General features: G+C 36.7%; 7 protein-coding genes across 7 annotated transcripts; 5 read left to right on the plus strand and 2 right to left on the minus strand.

Moving 5' to 3' along the window:
• Positions 1–277: 277 nt before the first annotated feature.
• On the plus strand, positions 278–700 carry HO173_004616 (uncharacterized protein; the record flags this gene model as incomplete). The annotated part of the gene is made up of 3 exons (XM_037306538.1): positions 278–329; positions 384–482; positions 543–700. 3 exons carry the CDS (start codon positions 278–280, stop codon positions 698–700), a joined length of 309 nt encoding a protein of 102 aa, XP_037166476.1.
• A 1,116-nt stretch (positions 701–1,816) lies between these two features.
• Positions 1,817–2,980, plus strand: HO173_004617 (uncharacterized protein; the record flags this gene model as incomplete). Its single annotated transcript, XM_037306539.1, has 1 exon — positions 1,817–2,980. One exon carries the CDS (start codon positions 1,817–1,819, stop codon positions 2,978–2,980), a length of 1,164 nt encoding a protein of 387 aa, XP_037166477.1.
• Positions 2,981–3,447: 467 nt separating this feature from the next.
• On the minus strand, positions 3,448–4,938 carry HO173_004618 (uncharacterized protein; the record flags this gene model as incomplete). Its single annotated transcript, XM_037306540.1, has 1 exon — positions 3,448–4,938. The coding sequence occupies one exon, from the start codon at positions 4,936–4,938 to the stop codon at positions 3,448–3,450; it is 1,491 nt and encodes a 496-aa protein (XP_037166478.1).
• Positions 4,939–5,659: 721 nt separating this feature from the next.
• On the plus strand, positions 5,660–7,838 carry HO173_004619 (uncharacterized protein; the record flags this gene model as incomplete). Its single annotated transcript, XM_037306541.1, has 3 exons — positions 5,660–6,203; positions 6,261–6,538; positions 6,588–7,838. The coding sequence occupies 3 exons, from the start codon at positions 5,660–5,662 to the stop codon at positions 7,836–7,838; spliced, it is 2,073 nt and encodes a 690-aa protein (XP_037166479.1).
• Positions 7,839–8,546: 708 nt separating this feature from the next.
• HO173_004620 (uncharacterized protein) lies at positions 8,547–11,091 on the plus strand (the record flags this gene model as incomplete). The annotated part of the gene is made up of 5 exons (XM_037306542.1): positions 8,547–9,137; positions 9,193–10,447; positions 10,501–10,799; positions 10,861–10,956; positions 11,014–11,091. The coding sequence occupies 5 exons, from the start codon at positions 8,547–8,549 to the stop codon at positions 11,089–11,091; spliced, it is 2,319 nt and encodes a 772-aa protein (XP_037166480.1).
• A 399-nt stretch (positions 11,092–11,490) lies between these two features.
• HO173_004621 (uncharacterized protein) lies at positions 11,491–12,093 on the plus strand (the record flags this gene model as incomplete). The annotated part of the gene is made up of 1 exon (XM_037306543.1): positions 11,491–12,093. The coding sequence occupies one exon, from the start codon at positions 11,491–11,493 to the stop codon at positions 12,091–12,093; it is 603 nt and encodes a 200-aa protein (XP_037166481.1).
• Positions 12,094–12,605: 512 nt separating this feature from the next.
• HO173_004622 (uncharacterized protein) lies at positions 12,606–14,614 on the minus strand (the record flags this gene model as incomplete). Its single annotated transcript, XM_037306544.1, has 5 exons — positions 12,606–12,666; positions 12,723–12,841; positions 12,999–13,202; positions 13,262–14,379; positions 14,488–14,614. The coding sequence occupies 5 exons, from the start codon at positions 14,612–14,614 to the stop codon at positions 12,606–12,608; spliced, it is 1,629 nt and encodes a 542-aa protein (XP_037166482.1).
• Positions 14,615–25,067: the final 10,453 nt, after the last annotated feature.

Here is a 25,067-nt window from a genome sequence, read left to right on the forward strand (position 1 = left end):
TCGTCGAAGGCATTCTGCTTGTCGTTGACAAAAAAGCAAAGAGCTCGATGCGCTAAAGCATTTCCGAGGGGAAGCGCCGAATGTCGTCATCCCGAAGGTGTCTTTGATGATTAGAGATCCATACAAGTGAAGATCACAGAGCACGCAAAACACGACATAAAGTCCTCAATCCTCATCAACTATTACAAACAACCCACAAGAAACCTCCAAAATCAGAACAATCGCGACCATTTCGTTCCTACGCAGATTCTTCGGCTCGAGCGTTAATCCAGCCGCCATGTCCGCAGCAAAGACCAAGGCCCAAGGCATCATTGACGACAACGCTGTTGGTATGCTCAAACCCTCCTATCCGTACCTTCTTCCACTAACATATACTGCTTTAGCCGTCTTCAGCAAGTCCTACTGCCCATACTGCAGAGCTACAAAGACTCTGTTGAGCGAACTGGGCGCTAAATATTACACTATAGAATTGGATCAAGTTGGTTCGTCAACATCTAATACTCATTCTAGTTACAGCTTTTGCTGACCAGTTGAAAATCCAGACGATGGTTCCGCAATCCAAGGCGCTCTCGCTGAAATGACCGGCCAGTCGACTGTCCCAAGCGTTTGGATCAGCAAGAAGCATATTGGTGGCAACTCGGATGTGCAGGCCAAAAAGAAGGATCTGCCAGAGCTGCTGAAAGATGCTGGTGCCTTGTAAGAAGGAGCTGTCGAAAGATCTGGCTATGCAGTGGGTGGACAAGTTCTCTGCTAGCTACCAAATTTTCATGTACCCTAACCATGCATCTTGTTTCCATTATACCCAAACCAAGCCCTTCAGAGTCCGCCTTTCCGCCTCCATATGAGTCTCGTGACTTTCATGTGGTGCCGCCTGCCACTACAGACCGAGTGCATGGCAAATATTGCATTCAACCGGACTTAGGCTTTCCGTATGTTTGACACGGCCTTGCCAAAGGACCCTGCCTGGTCTAACTGCAAAAGCCTGAATCTACTACAGAAGACATGTCCTTGGAGTAGACCTCCTTCATCAAAGTAGAGTCCGCTTGAAATTGACATGGCGTTGGTCGTTCATTACTTTCTAAATGAAGCTGTGAGCTGAGCTGAGATCATTTTCTGGCGATTTGTTCCTATTGGAGCGAATTCTTATTCTCTATCGCTCCGTTCAGGTGGTGAAGGGGAGAGGTGTTACCGTCGACGGCGTAGTGGAGGTGGTGCTATGGTCAACATTGCAGCGCGAGCAGCTTCTCCACCGTTGTGTCGTGGAAAACAAGTCGTTCTTTGCATCTCGCGGTCACTTGATTGCTTCTCCTTCCTGGCCTTATTACGTCTTTGTTCTCAGCTGTTCCACCTGAAGAAATGGGACATCCTAGGTCTCGAATCCCGGTCCCAAAAGAATTCTCGCTTGCTCATTCTTGCCATGAATCCCAAATCTGCCAAATCGATGTCCACGCTGACCTTATGATATCGTTAAACCTTAGGCTTGGGGCCTGGTCAGATAGGCACATTTGAGCGAAATAATAAGTCATGGAACACAAAAAAGGTGAAGGTGGCTACACCTTACGAAGTGCCTAACGTGTTCGATAGCCCCTGCCATGGTCATTATGTTTTTGTTTTTCCTTATTTTGGTTATTGTTGTTGCTGTGCTCTACGATTGAGAGTCAGAGATGGGCTCCGATTTTAGGCGAGTGCCGATCTTTTTAGGGCTAGCGTCTCCTACGCGGCTAGCCGCATTTGCCGTACTTGAAGCGCTCAAAGCCGAACTCGAGAGCCAGAAGCTCGTCATAGATTGGTCCTTGACACGCTCAAAGTTCTCACGATGCCTTGTTCACCTTCACCAACTATTCCTCGAACGATACAATGCCTCCGTCGTAATTTAAGAGCTCCTCTTTGCTCCCCCTTCCGGCACCCTAGGCTTGCTCGACAGCTCTCCTCACGGAGTCATGCCTACTCCACACAACCAACCAATCCACAAGCTCGCAACCGGCCCAACTATAGAATCGCCCTCATTTGCGGACTCACAGCTGTAGCAGCAACATGGGCAGTCACATATCGAAAACCCGAACGCCTCGATGCGCCACCTAACAACCGGAGAGATGCTTTAACCAGTGGGGCTCGAGTAGAGGTTACTGGCCAGGATCACGGACCGGATACCGATCAGGTACCCACTGGCACATCTACAGTTCCATATTTCCCACGCAGTATATGGCTACCGAGGTCTGGAGGTGCGAGTGAGGAAGGTAAATCCCCTGCATTACCGGCCGGCATTGGGGCGGCGCAGGAGGAAGAGGAATATCAACTGCTTGGATTGGGCATACGGAAGGTTTCATTTCTAAGGATTCAGGTCTACGTAATGGGACTTTACGTTGCTAAAGGTGACATGGGAAGATTGCAGAAGGAGTTGCTAAGAGCGTCTGTTGGGAGCGGTGCAAGCACGTTGGTGCAAGGGGAGAAAGATGACCTGAAGAAGACATTGCTCGACGGAGAGGGTAGCACGGAAGTCTGGTCGCAAATACTGAAGGAGGGAGGAGTCAGAAGTGCGGTGCGGATCGTGCCGACCAGGGATACCAGCTTCTCACATATGAGAGACGGATGGGTACGCGGAATCGACCTACGAGGTAAAGGGAAAGAATTCGAGGGTGAAGACTTCACAGTGGCAGTCGACCAATTCAAGGGCATGCTAGGAGGGAGAGGGTCGGTGGGTAAAGGCAAGGTTCTGCTTCTGGGTAGAGGGGCCACTGGGGCTTTGCGGGCTTGGGTGGAGGAGGATGCGGGGAGGGCAGACTCAAAGACTCTGACGCGGAAGGGAGGGCGAATGACACTGCTGGGAACAGTGAAGGACGAGAGAATAAGTAGGCTGGTGTGGATGGGATATCTGGCAGGACAGAATATCGCCAGTGAAGACGCTAGGCGAAGCGTAGTCGACGGAGTGATTGAGATCGTCGAGAGGCCGTTGGGCACTGTAGAAACACAAGTGGTGTGAAATTGTGATGTCGAGGAAGAAAGTAACGAATTTTGCCGATTCTATGTGCACTCCGCAAAATAAATGACCTCCCGAGGCTCCGTTGCAGGAAGGCTGCCAGAAAAAGTCCGGCATCTTCCACGTTGAGTGCACTCATGGTCTAAGGCAATAGGCCAACGGAAAACGGCAAGCGATGTGCACAACCCGAACACAGTGCGTTATGGACCATAAGTACTTCGTCCTAATGTTGCATCCAAGGAGTTTCGACCACCACTGCAACTGCCACTTTTTGTGGCAGCGCGCCTGGCTGACGTGGGCAAAGCGCCAAGCTAATGAGAAATGTGCCCCGGCCTCATCCACTGCCGCTTTGTGTATCGCTGCGACGCTGGCCTGGAATAGAAGCGAGCTCATGACTGATGTTGACAGCAGCACCGACCACCCTTCGGACGCTGATCCTTTCGCCTCTCCATGCTTCCTCTGGTACAAGTCTACGCTGCTGAGTCTTCTGCGTACCTCGGAACCTCTTCATCGGCGTGCCATCGAAACTTACTACCAGGATGATCTTCAAGCAGCCACCTGGATCCCAGATAAGCCTCTCGAGCAGTGGCTCCCTCTTTCTCTACCTCAGTTCGGAATAGGCCGCGCTTTTGAAGTTCAGGAATGACGAAGTCAATGATGTCTTCGAAGGATCCAGGATTGGTGACGTGGGACAAGTTGAACCCGTCCACATCGGCCACTTCCACCCAGCGCTCCAATTCATCGACAACGGTTTTGGGGCTGCCCACGATCTTCGCGTTCATGCCGCCCAGGATGAGGTACTCGACGATTCTAGATTTGTTCCACTTCAAGTCATCGCTTCCCGGAACCGTGCTGGCCCAACCATTTACAATCGATTGAATTGCAGGAAGGCCTGTGAAACGGAAGTCTTCTTCGTCCGAGTATGTTGATAGATCAATACCAGTCCAACCCCCAAACAGCGCCAGAGCTCCTTCCTTGTCACCGTATGACAGTAACTCCTCCCGTTTCGCACGCGCGGCTTCGTCCGTCTCCGCCACGATGATGTTCATTCCTGCAATCACCTTGATGTGACGGGGATCCCGCCCGTATTTCTCCTTGGCAAGCTCGCGGATCGCGTCGACGGAGGGTCGTACTCTTTCTGGGACTTGACCCCCCATGAAGATAGCCTCTGCATGCTTGGCGCCGAATTCTCTTCCCGATCTCGAGGTACCAGCCTGGAAAAGAAGCGGAGTGCGTTGAGGAGATGGCTCGCACAAATGAGGGCCCGGCACGTCGAAGTATTTTCCTTTGTGATGAATCTGCCGCACCCGTTCCGGGACTGCATACTGATCTTTTTGGATATCATTTATAACCGCATCATCACGCCAGCTTCCTTCCCAGAGCTTGTAAACGACGTCCATGTATTCATCTGCAATCCGGTAGCGCTCGTCATGTTCTATTTGGGTATTGAGTCCCATATTGCGGGCCGCGCTGTCCAGATACGAGGTGACAATATTCCACGCCACGCGGCCGTCGGCCAAGTGATCAACCGTCGAAAACCGTCGCGCAAGAGCGTATGGCAAATCATACGTGGTACTGGCCGTGATTCCAAAGATCAAATTTTTGGTTACTGCAGCCATGGCGGGAACAGCATAGAGGGGATCATTGATGGGGAACTGAGCGCCAGATGGAATCGCCGGAGCCATGTTGGCAGGTCCCTTGTAAACATCGTATCCGCCCAAAACATCTGCGACAAACAGGGCGTGAAAATTTGCCTTGTCCAGGCGCTGAGCCAAGTCGGTCCAGAACTTCAACTTCTTGTATTCTGTCGTCTGATTTCTGGGATGCTTCCAAAGGCCTGGTGCGAGATGACCGGGAGAGGTGATCACAAACGCGTTCAGGATTAGATGCTTTTTCTCCTCTTCATTTATTATGCCATCAGACACTCTTGATTGGTCTTCATGTCCGTTTGCGGTTGCCATATCTGTAGAGATTAGAATCCCTGCAATTTAATTGCTGCCGACTTTGAATGGATTTGCGCGCAGCAATCAAAATATCTATTCTTCCCAGTCGAAAATGAATTGCAAAGAAAGAAATGATTAACCAAATTTCTACTACGAGGCACGTCGTTGTTATATGAAACGTGATTTCCATGACATATGGCGCAATTCTGACACCTTACCCCAGATATGTCATCGTGCATGCGTAAAGGCTGTGTTGACGCGAGAGGTACCCAGGCCCCGCGCCGCCCATTTCGGAGGCCATGGCGGAGGAATTAGGCTGGGTGAAGAGCTTCTTCGAGGGCCCTAATTGGTCTGCTATAGTAACACTGGACCATGCGCCTACCCTATAGCGGCCTCAGGGCGGTGGAGTGGGCGGTACGCAGTAAATACTCGGTAGAAAGCGATGGGGAAACCCAAGTTGACTACGAGAAGCACGTTAATTCCGTTGATACCACAACGTGGCAGTCCACCCGGCGCATCGTTCGTTTATGCAATATTGAAGCAAGTGCTAATAGAGGGATCAACATAGTCCCCGATCAACGCGAGATGCTGTCGTGTGGTTAGTAGCACGTTTTCGGGGTACCGATGGCGCAATACTCCAACAATCTCCTCAACGTATATATCCGTTCCTCCAACAGGAGATGTTCCAATCACTGACTGTGCTTCTGATTTACACGTCTCACTGAAAAGCTCTGTCAGGATGGTCAACGTCGGTCATGGAGTCAGTCTGCTAAGTCAAGGCACCGGGTATGGAATCATCATAGGCCTTGGCGTTCTCTTCGCCGCCGTCATTCTCATTGCAGTGAAGATCCAAAGATTGTACCTAATGGAAGACTCTGGGCGATCCGAGATGTTCATGGTGGCAAATCGATCCGTGGGCACCGGCCTCACCTGTTCAGCAGTCTTCTCCTCGTGGATGTGGATCAACGAAACCGTCTTTGCCTCCGTGGTGTGCTACCAGTACGGTCTCGCGGCACCAATGTGGTTCGGGACAGGTCTCTCCTTTCAAGTCGCCTTGATGGCCGTTCTTGGTGTCTTGACCAAATTGCGGGTACCGCATGCTCACACGTCGTTGGAGATCGTTCGAAAACGATACGGCAACTTGGGCCATGTTGTGTTCGCCGTGCTCAACCTCATCAACAATATTTTCGGGTGCTCTAGTATGATACTTGCTGGATCACAATTAGTTGTGGGCATAACAGGCATGCATCTAGCCGCTGCAACGATTCTGATCCCCCTTGGAGGTGGGTGCACTTTTCACCGGTCTTGGAGCAAGGACTGATCGTACCTACATTGTATAGTCGTTCTGTATACTGCTGTTGGCGGAATCAAGGCAACCTTTCTCACTGACTTCCTTCACACCACCATCGCTGTCTTGTTGATCATCTATTTCACCTTGTCGGTCCTCACGAATGAGCATATCGGAGGACTTGATGGTCTCTATGATAAGATCTCTGCCAGCGCTGCGCAGCACTACGTTGTCGGAAACTATGCAGGCTCTCTGTTGAGTTTCAAGTCAAAGGGCGCTATCATGTTCGGTCTCATTCTCAAGTTCGGCAATCTCGCCCTTGTGATTATGGTACGCGTCCTGTCCGCCACACGACAGACTCTGCTCATGTTTACCTCAGGACACTGCTTTTTGGCAGAAGTCCTTTGCCTCGGAAGTCCAGTCCACGGTTCCAGGCTATGATCTCGCCGCCCTGGCAATTTTTGCGGTCCCATGGGGTCTAGGAACCGTGATGGGTCTTTCGGCAAGGATCATCGATACCCTGCCAATTTTTCCGACGTATCCAGGAACCTTTACCGCAGACGAAGTTGCCTCGGGTTTTGTTATGCCATACACGATCAAGGCTTTGCTGGGAAGCGGCGGCACTGTCGGTATGCTGCTCCTGCTCTTCATGGCCGTCACCAGCACAGTCTCGTCATCAATGATTGCTGTCAGTAGTATCATCTCATTCGACGTTTATCGCACCTACATCAACCCCAAGGCTACTGACAGGCAGGTGGTCAATGTAAGCCATCTTGGTGTCATCTTCCACGGAGTCTTCATTACAGGATTCGCTCTGATGCTGAATTATGGGGGCGCAAACATCTCCTGGGTAAACTACTTCTCACCCATCCTCACCTGTCCAGGTATCTTCCCTCTGATATTCACGCTCATGTGGTCAAGACAATCCAAGCTTGCAGCGATTGTGTCCCCAATACTCGGCCTGGTAAGTGGCGTTAGCGTCTGGATGGGCACGACCTATGCCATCTACGGAGGGATCTCGTTCGCTACAACCGTGGAGCTGGCGCCGTGTCTCTACGGCGCTATTGCGTCGCTCTTCTCGCCGGTGTTGTATTCGATTGTCATATCACATCTCAAACCTGAGCACTTTGACTGGCGCGAATTCTTGAGGATAGATCTTGTCGAGGATGAGACGACGCTTTCAACCAGCAGCGCATCGTCTCCAGATGACTCCATCGCTGCCCTGTCGACAGGTAAAGACCAAAAGCAACGGGAGAAGACGAGTGTAGCTCCTGCCATTTACGAAAGCCCCCAGCTAAACACCGTCGTACCCGGATCCGCTACACCATTGGTCGACCTGGTACACCCTCTTGACGAGGAATCCCTCCGCCATCTACGTAGATGGTATAAGATTGCGTGGATTTTCCTTATCTTCATTATCGCCATCACCTTCGTCGTGTGGCCGATGCCGCTGTACCGGGACTATATCTTCACCAAGCCGTTTTTCCGCGGCTGGGTGACAATGGCGATCCTCTGGCAATTCTTCGCTCTTTTCGCGGTGGTGATCTACCCGGTATACGACGGGAGACACGAAATTGTCAAGTCTGTCCGGGGAGTGGGAACGAGCTTGAGAAAACGCTTTGCAAGCTAGGATTGAGCGACACCCGGCTTCCTTCCCTTGAATCATTCCCTGTGAGGAGATGGAAGCTAGGGCATCCGTTTATTTCAAAGGTTCGAGTTTGCGGTAAGATGTCGAACCTAGTAGAGGGCGAGGTAATTAGACAGATAGAAACACGAAAGTATCAGCGTGGTAGGATGCCTTTGAGCCTGAGGTAGGTGGGCGACCAGATTAGATTCTAGCCTTCAGTTGGCTGCCAGAAATGACTTCTCAATTCTGGAAACATGTTCTTGGGTAGTCTATTTTGTAGTCAACGGAGTTTCAAAGCCCACATTATATAAGTGCTTACGAAAAGATATGTAACTTTACGTGCCTAACGGAAACATGCCCTCAAAAAAGTAGCCGAGCCCCTCGCATTTGAAACATGAATACTTTTGATAGTTGCTATATAGACCCACAATGTAGTCGTAAATGGTCGAATTGTGAACGTGCTTTTGCCTCGTTAGCTAAGGTAGATATCTCTCTCTCTCTTTTTTTTAGTCCTAAACAGCGCTAGTAAGAACCCTAACCCTAAGGTACGTACTAAAGTGGCCACGCTCGTGCGAGTTTTGCCAAGTATTTCCGCGACGTCAAGAAGCTAGTTGTCCAATCTTACAGCATTCAATAACTATATTCTGGAGTCTCCAAACCAGGATCGAGACAATATCCACCTAATTCTGATACTCTCGTCCATTTCTAACAATGTCTAGTAATGGTACTGCTCGAGAGGAGCGTTCCCCGCATGATGAGACGCCAGCATCCAAAAGGCGGAGGATAGCATTTTCTTGCCTTGACTGTCGGCGCAGGAAGCTGAAATGCGATCGCCTATTCCCATCTTGTACTCGATGTCAGAAGGGAGGACATCCCGAATCTTGTACTTATGATAACGAGGCGGTCGAGTTGGCGACGACCCAATCTTCCGGGGAGAAAAATCGGACACGTGATTTCCCTACAGCGAACGGTCATGGAGCTCCAAGAACAATTCCTAGACTCCCTTCAGTGGCCCGAAGTTTTGCTGCCGATGAAGGGGAAGAAGCGTATCCACGACCCCATTCAGAAGATACTACGACCAGGCTGTACGCCCAAGAAGAGCGCATCAGGCAACTTGAGTGCAGAATCATTGGTCTAGAGAAAGCCACTCATGGTGCCAGAATCCCAGAGCTCACCCAAGCTGAGCTATCAATACACTCGAATCGTATGGCAGCAGCGGATAAGGAGACAATGATCTTTAGAGGCAAACATTTCAAGACCCAATTCTATGGAGCTAGTCATCACACGAGCTATCTATCTCATGTATGATGAATCACTCTCCCGCTTCGCTTTGCTATGCTATAACTGACTGCAATAGCTTCCAGAGTTGCGGCTGTTCATGAAAGATATGATTGTGCAGCACCAAGGATTAGCATCTGTGCAAAGAGAACTTCACAACACCAAGATCAAAGGCCCTGGTCAAGAAGACAGTCTGCCGACTAACGATAAAGCTCTCATCAGCTTACTGCCACAGAAGAAAGTCGCAGACCAGCTAGTGCAAATCTATGTTGAAAACCTGGAGTCCACCTATCGAGTTCTGCACCTACCAACTTTCTGGGAAGAGTACTCGAGTTTCTGGAAAGCTCCCCAAGAAGGTAGACCTGCGTTCGCTGCACTTCTGTTATTGATCCTGGCCAGTACCTACTGCGTCAAGGAGAAGGATTCATCAATGTTCAGAGGCGATAGCTCGGTCGGACGCGAGACTGCTATCATGTGGATACGAACTTGCGATTCGTGGCTGCAATCCCAAAGCCAAAAGCACACTAATATGACCGTCTTCCAAATACACTGCCTCTCCTTCGTAGCGAAACAGATGAATTCAATCAAGCGTAAACGGACCTGGACATCAGCTGGAAATCTCATGAGACTTGCGTTATCTAATGGTCTTCATCGCGATGCCAATATAATCAATCTACGTCATGCCACACCGTCTTCCAAGAAAGTCTCCGCCTTTGACCAAGAAATGCGGAGGCGCATATGGGCCACCATATCGGAATTAGAATTACAGGCGGCATTCGACAGAGGAATGCCGGCCATGTTGCGTGATCTCGTTGAGGATTGCGGTCCGCCCTTGAACCTTGACGACGAAGAATTCGATCCTTCAGCGGAGCAACTGCCAGGGCCGAGGCCAGTATCGCAGTACACAAGGTCGACTTTCCAGCATCTCTCTCGCTTAAGCTGGTCCTTACGACTCGAGCTTGTGTCAGTGATTAATGGACCGCATCCTCAAATGGCGTACGAAGATGTATTGCTTTATGATAGAAAGATCATGCAATATCTGGCCGAGATCCCGCATTGGAGTGACCAAGCCAGCGTGGTCTCGAGAGTGCTCCTACAGCTCCAGTTGCAAGTACTCTTGCTTTTCCTTCACAGGCCTTTCGCACGAGAAGAAGCGCGAGGTTCCAGATACGATTACTCTGCTATAATGCATCTCAGAAGTGCCATGAACATCCTTGATCTACATCACCAGCTCACAAGCACTGGCAATACCTTCCTATGTTTGTTCAGGAGCGATATATTTGGTGCAGCGCTGAGCATCTGTTACAACTACTCTGCTTCGGAACCTAATACTGGTGAGCGCTCCAACATCAGAGCATTCTTTACACTTCTCACACACTAAACCTAGATCAAAATCTATTTTCGCGAAGTTCGATCAAACAGTCAAGCAGCGATCCACTGCCCTATCTAGAAAAGGCTCTCAACATGATCGGGGAAAAAATCATGTGTGTAGGTATTGGACTACCAGAGTACTACTGTGTATGCGCGATGATTGGGTTACTCAAGAAGAAGCAGTCGCCATCGCTAGAACAGTCAAGATATGAGGAGCAGAAGGCTGCCTACAAAGTTACTCAGATGACCCAAAGAGTCATGTCTTTGCAGGACAACTATTCTGCGGCAGCGACGCTGGCGAGTCTGCCCAACATGGTAAATACTTTTCCAAACGTCAATCAATCCCAAAAGATAGGCGCTCATTGTCATTTTATAGCCGGTTTCAGCACCCACTGGTCTTCTCGGCAATGGCAGTAGCAATGGCAACGCGATCGGACCAAGTGCGCAGATGGATGGCACTGATATGCTCGAGGTACGTAAACACTCATCGCCGTCAATGTATGACATTACTGACCGTGGTGATGCTTAGGAGTACGGCCAAGATTTTGAAGGTCTAGATCTCACTGACATTGCTGGGTGGGATCTAGAGGCATTTTGGAACTTTTGACACCTGAGACGTTGCTGTCCTACAGCTTGAACATAAGGTACTGAAGGTACTGTACGAAAGCTAAGACCATGATGACTGTCACTATCTGTTGTTGCCTAACGCCATCTCTCCGGCTTACCACTTACCTGATTGGTCGCTTTCTCTGCGACTTGCTTACTTAATGCCTCTGCCAACTCCGAGCTCCTTCGTACGAGGGCCGGATTCCGAATCCCCAAGCTTGAACTAAGGGCTGCCATTGCAATATATAAAGGCTTCAATTCCCTTACCAAAACCAGCTCATTGACCTGTCGCATGTGCCTCGAGACAAGCACTTGATCGCAAACCATGTACAGCCCTTTTTTGGTTTTGACCGAATCCCTTTATCCATCCCAACCAGAATAGCTCTCTCATCCACTCATCATGCCTCCCGCAACCACTACCCAGATGAGCACCGAGGGCCGGGGCGACTACGAAACCGACTCGCGCTGGACCTCCATCGACGCCTACACCGTGTCCCACCTGCACCCCCCGTCCCGCCCGAACCACTCCGCCCTAACCCGCGCCCTGCGCGCCTGCGACGCCCACGGCCTCCCCGACATCGGCTGCCCCTCCCCCCACGGCAAATTCTTCGCCCTGCAGTGCCGCATGCTGGGCGTCCGGCGCACCCTCGAAGTCGGCGCCCTGGGCGGCTACTCCGCCATCTGGCTCGCGACCGAGGACCCCGCCATGGCCGTCACGAGCGTCGAACGCGACCCCTGCCGCGCCGGGCGCGGACTGCTGCCCCGCCTCCACGCGGAGGTCGAATCCGGCGCGCGCGAGCGGTTCGGCTTCGCCTTCATCGACGCGGACAAGGTGAACAACTACCGCTACTTCGACTGGGCGGTCCGGATGAGCGTGCCGGGGGCGTGCGTTTGCGTGGACAATGTGGTGAGTAGGGGCAAGTTGGCCATGGCGGAGGAGGCGGCGCGGAACGATATGGTGCGGGGGGCGAGGGAGTGTGTGGAGAGGGTGGGTGGCGGATGAGAGGGTCGAGGCCACCCGTGTTGCAGACGGTGGGGGAGAAGGATTATGATGGGTATGTTTGTTCTGCCGCTTTTGGTGCCTTTTGAGACGGGGGGGGGGAGGGAATGGATGGTGCTGATTGGGTTGTAGGGTTCTGATGGCCGTTGTCAAGTGAAACGGGAAGGTTTCCTGAGTCAGACCGAGAGGCGGAGATGGGCGTGCTCATTTGCCGTTATAGACACTGAGGATGAGTCCCGGACGGCTAGTGGAGACGGTGAGAGAGCATCATTGCTTTGTGTGCAAGCGGGTTTGATATAGGATTTGTTCAAATCGAAATCGTTCTCATTAGTGAGGGGTCAAGCTGCTCTAGACAGCGACACCTTTCGGTCATGCGCTAGATGGTCAAGGTCGAAAGGGCACACGCGAAGTTGCAGGGGGGTTCAATGCAATGGATACTGGACACTTGCATGATTCTGTTTGCTTTTCTATTCTTCTTGTAATAGACACGATTTCCGAGTAGTATACCTACCCATCTACATGCCCACGCGGAAGAGATACCTCAATCGCAACTGTGCGACGTCGTAGGCAATGTACCTTATTGCGGGTCAGTAACGAAGAAAAGTGGGTAGGTCAGCGTTGCGAGAACATACTCATTGAACATCAAATACCCCGTGGCTTTCGCAGCCTTGTTGTCTCCAAGGCCCTTCGTGACATCTGGCAAGGAGACACCCTTCAAGTCCTCGTGAATAAACTCCCCATCCGTCCACCCCTACGCAGATTTCGGAGTCAGCAAAGCCCGTTCGACGCGGAAAATGGAGTTGCAAAACAGGTCTCAGAGGAGTAGAAAGGGTTCTTTGCTCCCGAGACATGTCTTGTGACTCGATCTTACTACCGATGAGGAAGAATCAGCTCCGAAATGTACGAACCTGGGGTGCGGTTCGTCCGACGCCAAGCGTCGCGATGGCACCGTGCTGCTTCGCCTTCTCTTGCGCACTGGAATCTCCCGTCGGAATCTCGTACATTGGCTTGCCCAGCTCAGCCTCACAAAGGAGTAAGAGGCCGGTCCCTCCAGACATGCCTGCGGTGCAATATTGCGCGGACTTGCTGGAGACATCGGCTAGATAGACACCCTAGAGTGTAGCATCAGTGATTGCGCGCCTAGTAATGGGTGAAGAACGGTGAAGGTCACCTTTCCAAAGGCGTATCCGTTCACCGGTGCTTCAGGCGGTGCAATACGTAATCCTTGAGACAAGATACCACCATAGTTCGTCGTACGAGACCCATGCCATAACAAGCGCCTGTCCTTTTTATGGATTCTAGCAAATTCAGACTTGGCAAATCTATCCCCTTCGCCAGCACGGTCGATCCGGAAGATATCCTCAAGGCGATAGCGAATACCATGGCTCGTTCCAGAGGACTTAATCAGATAGTCTGCCAGAGCCTTGTACTCGATAGACTTGTGATCCAAAGGCGTCATCTCTTCCATGTTGAGTTCCTGGAAGCGTTTGTCTAGGAGGTTGACACTTTCTGCGTCTTTGTCTTTGTCACCCGTAGTCTTCATGATCTGGTTAGCAACTTCCATGTCCGTGAGGGTATCAAGCATGGCTATTTCGCTACGAAGGAGCTCGTTGTTGTCGATTGCTGGTGGACGGTTGCGGCCGAATTCGTGGGGTATGGTCGAGTAATACTTGTTGGAAAAGTCCTCAATAGCTTCCTTTTGGGACGTGTTGTACTTATTTTGGGCCAGACTTGGATGCTTGATCAGACTAGCCAGCTCATTCAGATGCTCAAAGCCCGTCTTCAAGGTGGCTTTGGACAATTTTCCCAGCGGCAGTTTGTTGGCGTTGTAACCGATCTGCTCAAGTACGGCATTGAAGTGGTTTGAATTGAAGATCAGCTCCATAAGTCGTTGTGTTTGGCGTGGAAGCTTGCTCTCAACTTTCTCCTCATCTTTTTCATCCTTTACCTGGTTTTCGGCCTCATCTTCGTCGTCCTCGTAATTCTTCTCCAAGAAGGTATACTTGCCTTTCTTGGCGGGCTCAGATCGCTCGTCCCATTTGTGGCCGGACTTGTCTTTGAATTTCTTGTCGAATTCCTTTTGAGCGCCCTCCAGATCAAGGGGACCCATGGTCTTGACTTGACCGTATTCGCCGACACGACCCCAGCGGGTGTGGGCATAATACTGGTCGTTGTCGTTGTACAAAAGCTGCAGTCGGTAGAACTTGTTGTTGTTCCCACCGATATTTGTCTGGTTTAGAGAGGCGTCAAAGATAATCCCACCGTCGTCGATGTAGACTTTGGCATCTCCTACGTTAAAGTTCTGTCAGCGTCTTCGGGGTATCGTTGATGACACGTCGATGGCCCAAGTGAATGCGCAGGCGAGCCAATTGGTGTACGAAATCAACCAAAGCTTACCTTGTTCGAAGCCTTCATCGATGGGCACATTGATCTCATGGGAGACAGCCTTCTGACCCTCTTGTTTTGCTTGTTTTGCATTGCCATTACTGGCTTGCTTCGCTGTATTCTTACGTTTGGCGGGCATGGTAGGCTGGTAGCCGAATACGAGAGGACAGAAGCAGAGAAAAGCACCACTCTTGCGACTGAAAAGAGAGTAGGATACAGCTGAAGGATAACAACTGAGCTTTAGAGCGGTGAGGGAGGCCTTCGATTTATGAAGAAGGAATTCTTCAGCCCGTCATCACTAATGCAGTCACAATTGTCAGCGTGTCTAGTTCCTTCATGTTCTATGCATACGTTCCTTCTACATCCTTCCATGCTATTCCATCATTATTCCTTTCATGTAGCTAGCCATAGATAGCAGTGCTTTGTTCTCCATCAGCTACATAATGACTAATGGTCCCATCACTGAATCTATACGCTTTCTATCACTACTGCTATGTTACGCTAAGAGGTTATAAGCTTTCGATTAATACTAGTAATATATTAATATTTTAATTATATTAATTTTTAAAAAATATATATATACACGTTCTTCTAGCTATAATGAGTGGATTAGAATATTAAAATAGTAAAGATTAAGAGTTTATTATACTTATATTAGAGAAGTTATAGAAATTATATAATCTACGAATCTAGAAGATAAATTAAATAAAGTCTAAATAGTTATAGTTTAAGAAGATCTTTAAATTCGCTATACTCTTATTAATAGTTAATATTTCTATATTTAAGAAAGTATTTAATTAGAATCGTTAATATTAAATAATATATAATTACTATTAAATAGCTAAAATATACTCGATTCTCGCTAAAATATTAATCTAGTTATAAGAGAATAAAGAATATAATAAATAGAAGTTCGCTAACTTATAAATTAAAGATAATATTTATATATCTCTTAAGTTAGATAGTTATATTTATATTATAAATATTTATATTATATATAATATAATTAAAGTACTCGAAGATATATATAAATTTAAAGAATATATCTCTTATAAAGTATTATAAAAGACTATTAGTTATATAAGCTTAATAGACTATAAAGAAGTTACTAAGTATATTAAAATAATTAAAAAGACTAAAATAAAACTCGCTAAGTTAGATTATTAATATATATAAAAGATTATAATATTCTTTCTTTATAGACTTTTCTTATCTTATAAATTCTTTATGAAAATCGTTTTAAATAGTCGAGATAAAGACGCTAAGAAAAGGTTATTAAAATTAGATTTCGACTATATCGTTAAGTAACTTCTTAATAGAAAATATTATTAAAAACTAACTAGTACTAATAACTCTAATAGTAAAACTATATTTATAAATAATAAGAATAAGAGAAATAATAATAAGAAATATAATAAGAATTATAATTATAAAATTACTCTCTAGTTTAAGTATAATAATTATAATCTTTATTATAATAGAACTTACTAGCTATTTAATTCTAATTAAATCTTCGCTAAGTAAATTAAAAGAAATAAGAATTATATCGAGAAATTTAAGAAGAAGAAGAAGACTAGTAAGCTTACCTTTATCGAATTTACTAAAAAACTAAAAATAGTAAAAGCGATTTATATAAAGGCTATTATAATATTATATAACGACGGCTAGTATTTTAATAATATAGTCTTATTTTATATAATATATTTCGAAGTCTATTTCGTTAAGAAATTAATATCATCTGCAAATCTAAAAAGTTTCTACAAAATTTGAAATTACTAATTACGCGTGTATCGCGGAAATTATAAAATTCGTCGAATTAGTAAATCTAATTAGAATTTATCTAAATTCCGCCGGTTTAATAACTATCTTAATCTTTTCTACTAGTTCTATTAGTTTAATAGTAATATATATAAAAAAAGAAAAGTTCTAATAATCGATATTACGATAATAAGATTCTATAACGATAAGTATTAACGCTAACTTAAATTTAATTATAAAATTAAATAATTTAATAAAATTAATCGCGTAGATAATACTCTAATATAGCGTATAATAATATATATATTAATAATAATATATATTAATATTATATATATATAGAATAATACTTAAAGTATATTAGAGTATATTACGTAAAAATTTTAAAGTTATTAAAATTTTTTAAAGTTACTAAATTAATAAAACTAGTAAAAAGAATTTAAATATAGATAAAGTCTATTAAATAGACTAAATTATACTTATAATACGAACCCGATGAAAATCGTACGAAAAGGAACTTTTTAAATTTATAGATAATCTCTTAAAATTTTTATCTTAGTTAAGACTATTAATAGAAGGATATTACGCGAGTAATAGAAAAGTCTAAATACTAATTAAATGAAGATTACGGTTTTTTCCCATCAACTATCTATACGTAAATATCATGTTTCTTCATTAATAGCCTGTCATTTGTCTATCATCGTCTAGAATAGCCTAGATTCTTTTAAGTATACTAATTACACACTTATTTATGAACTAAAAGAGAGAAATTTAAGTGTAAAATTATATGTGAAACGGCTCTTAATCTCCTAGCTTAATGCAGGTTAGTATCTAGACTTTTCTATCACCCGCGTGGATATTAAAGATTACTATTATAGATAATACTCTATTAAAGATTCTTATTAAGAATAATAACGGCGAGAATAAAGAATATATACTTATACTTATAAATGTCTACTATATCGAAGATTTATTTATAAATTTATTCTTTCTAGATATATTCTAATATAATAATCTTACTTATATTAAAAAGAAGAATTATCTAAAAGTCTATAATAATAATAATAATATTATTCTTAAGAGAGAATTAATAGATATACTTTATAAGCTAAGACTTATATTATTAAAAGTTATAATTATTAAAGAGATCGCTATAGTCGCGATTATTAAGAAAGCTAATTATCGAAAGATAATAGTTATTAAATAATATTAAGTATTAAATTATTTAAACTTTAATAATATTACTAGATTATTAACTATAGTAGAAGAAATAAAAATTATAAATAATATTAAAAGATAATTTTATAAGCTATATATCTATAGAAAATAAAAGAAGATACTAAATTATAAATTAATAACTAAAATAGAAAATACTTTTAATAGTATTTATATAGACCTCTTTAATAGCGAATTAATATTACCTTACTTTAAAGAAGACTATTATTATTATTTTATAAAGATCGATTAAAAAACTCGATTTCGATAGATAGACTTCTTAAAAATTAAGAATTAAGTATTTAAATTATTATAGAGCTTTATTACTATAATTAAAATATAGTTCTATATTACTCTTAAGTATATTTATTTTAATAACGATAATAAGTATAATAATAAAAAAACTCGAGATTAGTTAGCTTTTTAAGATATACGATAAGAAGTAACTATATTCGATTTATCTAAATAGAATAATATTAATAAGCGTATTAATAATATTCTTATTTAAAAGATATATACTTAGTTAATAGCTATAGATTTATTATTAAGCTTATAGACTAAGACTATTAAAATAACTATTTTAAATATAAACTACTTATTAATAATTCTATTAAGAAAGATAGCTATAATATTATATTAGACTCTTATTAAAAATAAGTCTAATATAGCTTATCTAAGACTATTTAGAATAATAGTTTATATCTACGATTATAAATATAAATAAAAGAAAAAAATAGCTAAATAAGAATTTAAATATATTTTATTTAACTATAAGAAATTTAATTAATATCGACTATAGAATTAAAATAAATCTCGTCTAGTATAACGACGTAATATCTTATAAAAATCTCTTTAAACTTTTATCTCGTTTTTTAGTAATATTAAAGATAAGCTAGATAAGATATTAAAGAATAAGAATATTATAAATACTATTATCATCGCTAAAAGAATTTTATTATTCTTAGAAAATAAAGCTTCTTCTTTATTAGCTATAAATAGTAAGATAATAATAAATATATTTAAAGAAGACTCTAAGACTATAATCTAAAATCTGTTTATAGATCTAGAAAATCCCGACGTCGGCTATATTTCGAATTTATCTAAACTAAGTAATTAGAAGAGTATTATTTCTAATATATTAAACTTATCTATATCTAATCTACTAAGACACTTATAGCGAATTAAAAATAAATTAAAAAACTATTATATTATTTAAGACGATAAATAAATTAACTTCGATACTTTAAAGAAAAAATTTATTAAATTAATATAGGTTATATCGCTTATACTTAATACTAAGCCTTATACTTATAAAAAAATAATTAATAGATTTAAAGTACTTTAATAGATAACCGCTATATAGAAGTAATAGAACTCGCTATAGAAGATAAAGATATAAAAGCTAATACTAAGATTAGTATATTATACTATTCTTAAAAAAAGATAAATCTATAAGAAGAAGCTAAGGGTAAATAATAAAATTCTACGCTATAAGACTAGATACGTTATTAAGAACTTTCTTTAATAAGAAGATATCGATTATAATAAAACTTTTTTAAATATTATTAAGCTAATTATATAAAAGATTCTCTTAGTTCTAATTATATACTATAATTAAGAAATAAATCTAGTCAATATTATAATAGTATTTCTATATATAAAATTTAAATACGAGATCTATATAAAATAGCTAGAAGACTTTATCGAATTAGATTAAGATTAAGTTTTTTTATTACTTAGAGTATTATAAAAAAAAAAAAAATAAAATATAAAAAAAAAAAAAAAAAAAAAAAAATTTTTTTTTTTAAAATTTATATTTAAAAATTTTAATTTTTATTTTTTTTTTTTTTTTATTAAATAAAAAAAAAAAAATTTTTTTTTTATATAAAAAAAAAAAAAAAAAAAAAAAAAAAAAAAAAAAAAATAAAAAAAAAAAAAAAAAAAAAAAAAAAAAAAAAAAAAAAAAAAAAAAAAAAAAAAAAAAAAAAAAAAAAAAAAAAAAAAAAAAAAAAAAAAAAAAAAAAAAAAAAAAAAAAAAAAAAAAAAAAAAAAAAAAAATTATTAGACTATAAGCTACGTAGCTAAGACGAGTATTTAATATATTTAATAAAGTCTTAAATACTTATAAGTTCTCTTTTCTCTTCTTCTTTTTTTAATTATTAGTTTATTTAATAATTAATCTATTTATTCTATTAATTATATATCTAAATCTTATAATTATATAGCTACTACGTAGTTTTATTAAAAAAAGTCTTATTATCTTATAATTCTAATAACTTTATTTATATAAAGTTATTTAATTTAACTATAATAAATAACTCGTAAGCTAATTCTATTAATTTATAAAGTAGAAATATTTATTATAATCTATTAGCGATATTTTTAATCTAGTAAACGACTTTTATTAAAATACGTCTATTATATAATTAAGCGATTATAATATTAATTCTAATATTAATAGAAATTCTAATAATACTATTAATAAAAATAATAATCGTTAAAGCGTTATATCTAATAATTCTTTATTTATAAATAAAGATTCTTATCTTATAGACTTAATTTAAATTTAACGCTATCGACTTTTAAAGCTTAATATTAAAAAGTAGTTAGTTATTAAAAAATTTAAGCTAATTAAAATATAGAATATATAAAAATATCGTTATAAGTATAGCGATAATTACTATTATAATTCGAGTTATAAGAAGATAAGTATTATTAAGATATTTAATACGTAATATCTTAATAACTATAGCTTAATAATTATATTTCTTTAAGACTATAATAATTTTATCGCCTTAATATCTTATATTAATTTTTATATAAATAAAGAAAAGACTCGCTAATTTTTTATTCTCTTAATAAATATTAAGAAGTAAATCTAAAGAAATATTAGAAATATAATATTATATAATATCGAGAAATTTATTTAAGAGAAATATAAGAAATAATACTTAAATTAAGTTTATAATTTAATTATTAAGTCTTATAATATAGGTCGCTAGTTAATTAAAGTAATTATAAGAGATATATAATCGATAATTAGCTTTAATAATTATCTTATTATACTTTAATTATAGCGAGACCGCTATATAATTAATCTAGAATATATAAAAGATTTATAAGATAGAGTAATAGAGAAAATTTCTTTAAAAGTTATAAAGAAGATTATTTAATCTATTATCTATATTATATTATTATAATAATATTAAAATATAAAATAAAGACTATAAAAAATAAAAGAGCTTTCTACTTTAGATAAGACTCGCTTTAATAATAAGATAAGTAATTAAAAAAGTAGTAATTAATAATATATTAAGTCTAAGAAATAATATATAAAAGATTAATAAGATTAAAAGAAGAGTTTATTCTTATTAACGTTATAAGATTAAAAGTTTAAGCGAATTAAATTTAAAGATAGCGACTCTTATATTAAGTTTAAGACGTTTTTTATTAAAATATAATATTATAATTATAAATAATTAAGATATTATAAGAATTTATTTAAATATTTAAATTATATTATAAATAATAAAGTATATAATTATAAATTAAATAAGAGAAAAGATAAAGTTTAATACTTATTATTATAGTATTAAATACGCTATTAATTAAGTAATAATCTCGCTCTCTATTATTAAAAGATAAAATTATTATATTAAATAAAAAGTATAAGATAACTACTCTAATAGATATCGATAATAAGAAAATCTTTATATTATAATCTTTTATTAAAGAGATATAAATTTCTAAATCTAAATACGCGTTAATAATAATACGTGCTATTAATAATTATTAAATATTTTTATATAGAAAGTATAATCTAATCTTTAATCTCGCGAATAGTTAAGAAAAAAAGTAAGAGTAAATCTTAAAGATATATATTATAAATATATAAGAATATAATCTTATTTTTAATTTCTCTTAAATCTATAATATTAATTTAAATATTTATTAACATAAGTAGTTTTAGATCTATCGCGATTTTTTTATAAGTAATAAAAGATAAATAGATATTATAATAATAAATATAAAGTAATTTATATTATTAGTTAATATAGTAATTATATATAATCTAAAATAAATATTTATTATATTTTTATATTAGATTCTATTTAAAAGTAATAAAAATAATTATAATAAAGTTATATAATATAATATTATATAGCTAGATAACTCTAATATATCTAAATAACTTAAAAATCTATTAAAAGTCTTTTTAGAAGAGTTATTTAATAATCTTAATATATATAATTAAATTAAATATTTAATCGATTTATTATCTAAAAAGCTATTTAGAAATAATTTAATTTATAATATATTATATAATAAACTTATAGCGATTAGAGATTATTTAAATATTACGCTTAAGAGAAAATAAATTTAATTTTTAATTAATTAGATTAACTCGCTAATACTATTTATTAAAAAATTAAATAACTCGCTATAATTATATATTAATTATCGAGAACTTAATAAGATAATTATTAAGAATAATTACTTATTATTATTACTCTTAGAGATTTTAAAAAGATTTATATATATAAAGTACTTTATTAAGATTAATATTTATAATATATATTATCGAATATAAGTATAAAAGAAAGATAAGTAAAAAATTATCTTTCGAACTCGCTATAACTAATTTAAATATTAAGTAATATCTTTTAATCTTATAAATATCTCTATAATCTTTTAAGCTTATATAAATAAAGTATTTAAATTATATATTAATATCTTCTATATAATATACTTAAATAATATATTAATCTATTTTAAAATAAAAGAGTTATATTAAGAGTATATATATAAAGTACTACGCATATTATTAAAGTATTAACTCTATATAAAGTTATTAAAATATACTTTTAATTATAATAAGATTATCTTTTTAAAATTCTTAATAAACTAGCGCGATATTTAAATAAAGTTATTATATATTAAGATTATTACTAAGTAGTTAAAATTAGAGTCTATTAAGAATATCTTAATCTTTCTAAAATTTATAAATTCTATTAATAATTTATATAAGGCTTTTTATAGATAGCTATATCTTTAATAAATCTAATTCGAGAAGTAAAGAAAGACGAGATTAGATTATTCTTTATATTTAATAAGAAAATATATAAGACTTTTAAGATACTTAAGCGAGTATTTATTATTATATTTATATTAAAATATTATAATTAAGAAGTATCGCTTATTATAGAGATTAATACTTTTAATATAGATATAAATAATATACTTAGTTAACTAAGCGAGAATAAATAATAATATTCTATTATTTTTTTTAGCTATAAATTTAAAAACGCTAAGTCTTATTAAGATATATATAATAAAAAGCTCTATATAATTATATTAGACTTTAAAAATTAAAGATATTACTTATAAGATAATAAGTATTCTATTTATATAATCTTAGATTATAATAATTTATATTATTTTATAATAATAAAAGAGTTTAATATAAAGTAGATTCGCTAAGCTAAGAAATTAGCTATATTTAACTTTATAATTAAATATTATAAGAGAAAACTTAATTCTATAAATATATTATTAAAAAGATTTAATATTATTAAATCGAATAATAGCGAGAATAATAATAATAATTTTCTCTCTATCTTATAAAATAAGCTTTATAATTAAAAATATTAATTTAATCTATAAAAATATAATAGTATATTTATTATAATTAAACTTATAGCGTTAATAAAGTAATTAAATAATATTATTATTATAGATATCTAAGTTATTAATTTAAATAAGAGAGTACTTAATAGATAAATATATATTTTAGATATTACGATATCATCTTAACTTTTAATTTATTAGATTTTAAAGTTAAAGAGATTTTATTTAAAGCTATAAAAATTAATAATAATATAGCTACTTAAATTATAATATAAAAATACTTTTATTATAAATAAGAAATAGCGTTAAAAATACGCTATTAAATAGAATAAGCTTTTAAAATAAAGAGTTAATAAGAATAAACTATTACGTCGTAGTCTCGTAGTCTATATTTCTAATAATTCTACTATAAAGAAAGAGATTCTTTATATAAATTATAATAATTCTAATATTAAATACTTCGCTTATAAGTATATTAAGAAGAATATTAAATTTAAATATTATTAAATAGATATAATAAGCGATATAATAAAATATATATTCGTATTTATCTCGATTATTAAAGAGTATAAATTTATTATTATAAATCGTATAGCGAGTTAACGTCGATTTCTTAGATAGTATAAATTTATTTTATATTATAATACTAGATTTTATTATAAATCTATTATTTATAAGAAATTTATATATTAATAAAATTTATAATATTATTTTAATCTTAATAGATAAGCTAATTAAGTATATAATATATATAATAATTATTAAAATCTAAAGATTAATAATCTTATTAATATCTTATAATAAAAGTTTATATTATTACGCGATATAATATATAATTTAATTTTAAATTAAAACTCTCTATTTATAAATAAGTTTTAAATAATATTATATTAATATTTAAATATAAAGTATAAGCTAAGTATTATATTTTATTCTTAAATTAATAATTAGATTAAGAGATAAAATTAGATATTAAAATATTATCTATAAGTATATTATAATTATAAATAAAATAATTAGTCTAAAATTTTATTAATAGCTATATTTATATATAATAATAGCGTATATATAAGTATTAATAAGATTTTATAAGATCTATTAATAAGATATATAGTAGATTTAGAAAATACTTTTAAGAGTAAAATCTTAAGAGAAGAAGTATCGCTTATTATAGAGCGAGTAGAATAATTATAAGAGATAAGATTATATTTAAAAGAATTATAGAAGTAAGTATTAAAGTAATAAGTAAAGTATTATAATAGTAATTATAGAACTATAATCTTTAAAAAAAAAATTATAAAGCTTAAATATATATATTTTATAATTAAAGAAGAAACTTAATTATAGATAACTTAGATCTTTTAAAATATTAGAGAAAATAAATATATAGATTTATAAGCTAGATCTCTCTATTAGATATAAAAGAATTTATTTTATATTTTATATATCGCTATTAAAGTCGTAGTACTTATATAATAATAATTTAAAGTTATAAATAATTTTAATTAATAAAGAAGAAAAGTAAAAGATTAATAAGATATTAGATAAAAGAGTTTATAAGGATAAGACTAAATATCTTATTAATTAAAAAGACTTCTTATCTTATAAAGCTTTATAGAAATTAATAAAGTATCTTAAAAATATTAAAAATATAATTAAGAACTTCGAGTAAGTAAAGAAATTATATAAATTAGTATTTAAGATAAAGCTAAAAATATAATTATTAAGAAGAATTAAGAAATAAAAAAGATTACGAAAGTAGTAATAATAGAGAAATCTTAAAGAATAAATAAGTTATAATTAAAAGATCTAGCGAAAATAGCTAAAATATTTATAGATCGATTTTAAGGCGTTAAGACGCTATATATAATAAGAAAAATAGCTATTAAGATTATATATAAGATTAATACTACTTAATATTAATTTATCTATTATCTTATATTAAAAAGTAATTATTTATTTAGAAAATTTATTAAATAATAAAAAGATTT

Source organism: Letharia columbiana (genome assembly GCF_014066305.1).
Source record: "Letharia columbiana isolate WasteWater2 chromosome Unknown Sc0000012_s0, whole genome shotgun sequence".
Lineage (NCBI taxonomy): Eukaryota > Fungi > Ascomycota > Lecanoromycetes > Lecanorales > Parmeliaceae > Letharia > Letharia columbiana.